This window comes from Malus domestica, chromosome 03 (genome assembly GCF_042453785.1).
Source record: "Malus domestica chromosome 03, GDT2T_hap1".
NCBI classification, from domain to species: Eukaryota; Viridiplantae; Streptophyta; class Magnoliopsida; order Rosales; family Rosaceae; genus Malus; species Malus domestica.
In genome coordinates, this window is record NC_091663.1 from 8,095,670 (window position 1) to 8,101,669 (window position 6,000).

The 6,000-nt window shown below is 38.3% G+C and overlaps 1 protein-coding gene across 1 annotated transcript; it reads left to right on the forward strand.

The window, feature by feature from the left end:
• The first annotated feature begins 2,592 nt into the window (after positions 1-2,592).
• On the forward strand, positions 2,593-4,284 carry LOC114823922 (fasciclin-like arabinogalactan protein 4). Its single transcript, XM_029099728.2, has one exon. It carries the CDS (start codon positions 2,812-2,814, stop codon positions 4,078-4,080), a length of 1,269 nt encoding a protein of 422 aa, XP_028955561.1. The 5' UTR covers positions 2,593-2,811; the 3' UTR covers positions 4,081-4,284.
• The last annotated feature ends 1,716 nt before the right edge of the window (positions 4,285-6,000 follow it).

Sequence of the window (6,000 nt, forward strand, 5' to 3'; positions counted from 1 at the left end):
GCGAACCAGAATGCCCTAGCAAACTCACACCCACTAGTACAAAAAACACTTTGATCGACGCAGGTCCTTTGTCGTGCAAAGTAAAAAAACGTTGCCTAAAAATTAGTGCGACGAAGCCTTTGTCGCGCACCAACCGTCGCACCAAGGTGGTGAAAGCAAGATTTGTGCGACAAAGAAGTAACATTCGTCGCGTAAAGTGTCTTTGCGCGACTCAGGTCTCTACATCACGCAAACCCTTGTTTTTTTTTTTTTTTTTGGCAAAAATATTTTTTATTTAATTTTTAATAAATATTGTAATTAATTATAAACAATAATTAATAAACCAAGAAAAAGTATTTAATTATAAAATATATGAAAATGTACATACAAGATGTCCAAACAAAAAAGAAAAAACTACAACAAGTAGTCTTCTAAGTTTGATACATCAGGCTACTGGGTATCGGCTGGGCGAAATGGCTGGGAGGTCGAAGGTGGAGCAAGATCAGGTGCTGGCATCGGGATTTGGAGGCCGGACATCTGTAAGGCCCGTACAATAATACTCATATGCTTGCCCTAGGCCCTCATCTGCTCGCCCTAGGCCGCAAACTGACCTTTTAGGGTTGTCACTTCCTCCTTCAGGGCATTGACCTCTCATGTGGTCGATCAGAAAGAGGAGGCATCCGTTTCACAATCCAGCAAATTTTCACAATCATAAAAATAATAGTTTTAAAATGAAAAAAAAAATACAACGTAGTGAGAATTAGAAAAAACTACCTAGCTGGGAAGCCCCACCCTCGACTCTGGATGCCGTTGAAGTGTGATCATAAGAGAAAAATAGTTTGGATGCGATAGGAGAATCGGTGGAGATCAAAACAAACGATGGTTTAATGGGTTAAATAGTTACTTGTTATGAGAGAGGAGAATCGGTGGAGATCAAACTGCATCATAAGAGAAAAATTAAAAATGCTTATGGAGAACCAAATCAATTTTTTTTTTTGCAATTTCTATATGGTTTAAGTTCTTTATACTTCCAACAAACACTTTAAGTTTTAAAATAAAATATGAAACATATTTCTAATCTTGTATTTTCACATAAGGATAATACTTATGCGTAGAAGTGCAATATAGAAAAAATGGACACTTTGGATGCGGTCCCTAACTATCAATATTCTTTGATTGAAATCTTGTTAGTTTTTAGTTTTTGATTGAGGTCCCTAACATTAATGTAATAATATAAGTTACTATATTTTTTTAAATTAAAAATTAAAAATTAAAATTTGTAACTGTTTATATTAATGAGATTTTAAATAAAATCCATAATTTATGGGATTAAAAATAATAAAATATAAATTATACTCTCTATTGTATTGTGTGTGTATACACATATATGTATGGGTAGATTAACCAAAATTAACAAAAAAAGTTATTGTACCAAAACGTGGATACATTCTCAAATCAATGAAAAAGAATGTACCCATATAAGTTTAAACATGGATTAAAAAATTTGAATGGATTTTATATTAAAAAAAGGGTACATTTTACATATAACAAATTGATATATTTGAGAATGGGTACATTTAAGATTAAAAAAAATTGAAAAATTATATGAATGGGTACATTTAAGATTTAAAAATTGAGAATCTTTTTATATATAAAAAAAAACTAATAGGTACAAACTTAATTTAATTTAATTTTTTATTATTTTGGAAATGTTTGAATTGAAAATTAATTAGAAGTTTAATAGAGGTGTGAGCATTAAACCCTAAATTAATTACTAATTTTTATATTAAAAAAATTATATAATAAACATGTAAATTCATTATCACATTAATGCTAGGGACTTGAATCAAAATTTGAGAACTAATAAGGTCTTAGTCAATGAACAGTAAGAACTAGGGACCGGATACTAATTTTTCTTAAAAAAAAATAACCAAACAAATCCATTTTTTATTCTACACAGAATGAATAAGCAAAATAAGGTGTATAAATAGTATTTTGAAGCCTTTATTTGCACTATCATTATGATTAGCGTTCCAATAATTGCATGCATCATGTGTGCACCGTTGTCTTTTTTCTTTTTCTTGGACAAACATTCATTGACGAATTTGCAGCTTCATTGTGAAATGTAGAACACCCATCTCAATCAAATGGTTTCATATCAAATATCTCTCTCAAACAAAGGAAAGATGGTTCAATACGAGAAATTCGATCTTGTAAATAATTTTAGTGGTTTATGAAATGTTTGTCGATTAAAAAACAAAATAATTGTTTTTTACTTGTATGATAAGAATAAACTATTCACCGATACAATGGGACCAGTATAACATGTGGTCAGATTTTATTTGAAGTTTCACTTTTTACGTTTTTTGTAAGAAGTGTTTTACAAATAGCGTAGTAGTTTTTGTCTTCGCTGAACACCACAATTAATCGGTAATCGGATACATGAACTTAAGTGAAGTCGATCTCGATCAACTTTTCAATTGAAGAAACTAAACTCATCAAACTCTGTCACAACCCCAAAACAGTAACTTGAGTACAAGTATCCGAATTTCCGATGTTCCTCCACTTTCCTCCCCACTGTCCTTTGCCAGCTAGCAAATCTCCCCACCGCGAGTACCCCCCACTCAACCATCTCCTGCGACTGGCCAAACAAATCACTAAACACATCATCATTCATCATCTCTTTCTCTCTCCCCAACTTACTCTCACTCCTACTCCTTTCTCTCTCTCTCTCTCTCTCTCTCACTTAAAACCAGCACCCACCCAAAACCCAAAACACTCTCTCTGCAAGAGAGAGAGCCAAGCAACCACCCCTACCCAATCCAAACCACAATGGCCAATACATTTCCCACTTCCCATCGTGCCGCTACAGCCGTCCTTTATTTCCTCCTCCTCCTCTCCTCGTCCTCCTCCATCCACGCCCTCAACATCTCCACCCTCCTCTCTCCCTTCCCCGACCTCTCCTCCTTCGCCTCCCTCCTCAACTCCTCCATCTCCTCCGACCTCCTCCCCCGCTCCTCCCTCACCCTCCTCGCCGTCCCCAACTCTTTCCTCTCCTCCACCTCCTACCTCACGCGCCGCCTCTCCCCTTCCTCACGTGCCGACGTCCTCCGCTACCACGTCCTCCTCGAGTACCTCTCCCCCTCCGACCTCCTCCGCCTCCCTCCCTCTGGCAAGCTCGTCACCACCCTCTTCCAAACCACCGGCCGCGCCACCAACAACTTCGGCTCTGTCAACCTCACCCGCGACCCCTCCACCGGCGTCGTCTCGATCCACTCCCCGGCCCCCTTCTCCCCCTCGAACGCCACCGTTTTATCCCTCGTCACAAACCTCCCGTACAATGTCTCCATCTTTTCCGTTAATTCCCTTTTAGTCCCCTACGGATTCGACCTCATGGCCTCCGAGACCCACCCGCCACTCGGCCTCAACATCACCAAAGTCCTCATCGACGGCCACAATTTCAACGTCGCAGCCTCCATGCTCGCAGCATCCGGCGTCATCGAGGAGTTCGAGGCCGACGAGGGCGGCCCCGGAATCACCCTCTTCGTCCCCACTGACACGGCGTTCTCCAATCTCCCATCCACCGTCCGCCTCCAGTCCCTCCCGGCCGACAAAAAAGCGGTAGTTCTCAAATTCCACGTCATCCACTCCTACTACCCGCTCGGTTCGCTCGAGTCGATTGTGAACCCGGTCCAGCCCACATTGGCCACGGACGACGGCGGAGCCACGTCGTACACTCTCAACATCAGCAGAATCAACGGCTCAATGGTGATCAGCACCGGGATCGTCCAGGCCATGGTCACCCAGACGGTGTTCGACCAAAAGCCCGTATCAATTTTCGGGGTTTCGGCGGTTTTATTGCCCAAAGAGATATTCGGGAAAACCCCGGTTTTTGCAAAACCCGGGCCTCCGTTATCGGGGGCTCCTCCCCCCAACATTGCACTATCGCCGGAGAGCCTCAATGAGCCTCCGTCGAACCTCTCTTCGCCGCCGGACTTTCGCGAAGAGATCGGATCGGATGCTGCTGCTGCTGCTGCAATCAATGGGTTGCGGAGCTTGTGGATTGCATCTTGTTGTATAGGATTGTATTTAATGGTATGAGATTAAATTTTTGCTATTTTTGGTTCTCAATTGTTAGATTTTTGGTGGGTTTTTTTTTCACACATTGAATTGAATTGGGCTACAAAAAGCAAAGAAGCCATTTTTGTTTTTAATTTGTTGAAATTTATGATGTTAAAATTGTGTTAATGTCTGAATAATTTTATGTAAATCAGAAGAAAGAACAATTTTTGTTTCTTTTTTTAAGTTTCTTGGATCTGGTGTTTTCTCCTGTGAAGATATTCAAAGTTTGATAATGATCTAATTCTTTTGCTTAACAAGTCTGATCTGCATTTGCATAATTGCATTGATCTTACTTTCTGCAGTAATTTATGGTGAATAAAATCGGGTAGCTTTTGGCTTTAACTGACCATCCCATCAAACCCATGTGGGTAATTTCTATTTTTCAATGCATGGATCCCCAAAATGTAGAAAATCTGCAGATTTTTAAGAAAAAGAAAGAAGAAGAAGGAAGAAGGAAGCAAAGGATCAATTATTTTGGGATAAAAATTATTCAGTAATCGTTTTTTTGTGTACTTTTGTTGCCTTCTGTCATACTCATAAAGTTATGAAGCTTTCATTTTTGTGTTTCCCACGATATCCCTTCCCTTTTGGACATTTTAGAACCACAAATTATTTGTATGCCGGTCAAACAAAAATTTTTTATTCAAATTCATTCATTCTCTTTTTATACTTAATTTATTATTTTATTCAGTTGAAATTCCGAATATGAGCATAATTATCTTTTTATACTCAAATTGGAAAAAAACTAAAAAATAAAACATAAAATTTCAGCACTAAGAAACTCAATTTCTAGCACTCACCAACCTCCTATCCCCACCTCCCCTACCACCCACAATGAAAACCCTTATCTCAGCTATCAGTACACCTCTTTTGATCTTTCCCTGGCTACACAACAAAATTGGGGTGGTCGGAGTTACCTATTGCTGGATTTTGTTTTTTTTTTGTTGGGTCTAGAAAGAAAATTGTTGTGCACATTCAAAGTTTCAAGATAGAAAATGATAGGCTTGGTGTAAAAATAAAATAAATGGGTCTAATAAACCTTTCGTTAAATAATTAGTTGTTAGGAGAGAAGAATCAACGGCGATCAAACTCACACTAAGATGTAGGGTTACTTTCGGGGATTAAGTACCTAAAAGCTAAAAACTCCAACCTTTTAGTGTTATTCCAAATTAGTCTTAACTTTCCTAAACATTCCAAATAAGTACCGAACTTATCAGAAATGCCACATATGTTCAGCCCTAATTAAATTTCTATTAAATTCACTAGGGCTTACTTTGTCTCCAACATCAACAAAAGGTCATTGATGCATGACTTCCGTCAAGTAACAGTCACAACGCGCAACCTTCCACCCCCTTCATGCCATCACCTCCAAACCCAATGCACAACCACAAACTCCACCCTACAACTCAAGTCGCCAACATCAAGAAGAAGGTCATGGAGGTTGCTGAAATTGTATAGATTGCCGCAATGTGGCCACCACCATCTTCACCGCCAACAAAGAAGAACTGGAAGCTTTACTTGCCATAAATCGGCGAATAAGGAAATCACATGAGCATAAATAAGCTTCTTGAAACTCTATCTGAATTCTTAACCATCTTCTTTGTTAGGACATTTGTCGATCTTCTTTTTTGTTTTCTACTTTATTTGTGAATTTGTTATTTATTTTTATTTTTTATCGTCATGTCTTTTTGAAGTTAAAAAAATTATTATTTTAGTGTCCAAGTAAACAAATAAGTGCGACCCGTTGTTGCCACATGTATATTTAATGACAAAATTAAGTGGGACTTAACGGATGTAACATTTTCAATATGGTGGGTACTTATTTAGAATGTTTAAAAATGTTGAAACCAATTTAGAATGATACTAAAAAGGTTAGGAGATTTTAGGTATTTAATCTTA

Coding starts and splice junctions, on each gene's coding strand:
- LOC114823922 (XM_029099728.2), top strand. CDS start 2,812: ATGGCCAATACATTTCCCACTTCCCATCGTGCCGCTACAGCCGTCCTT.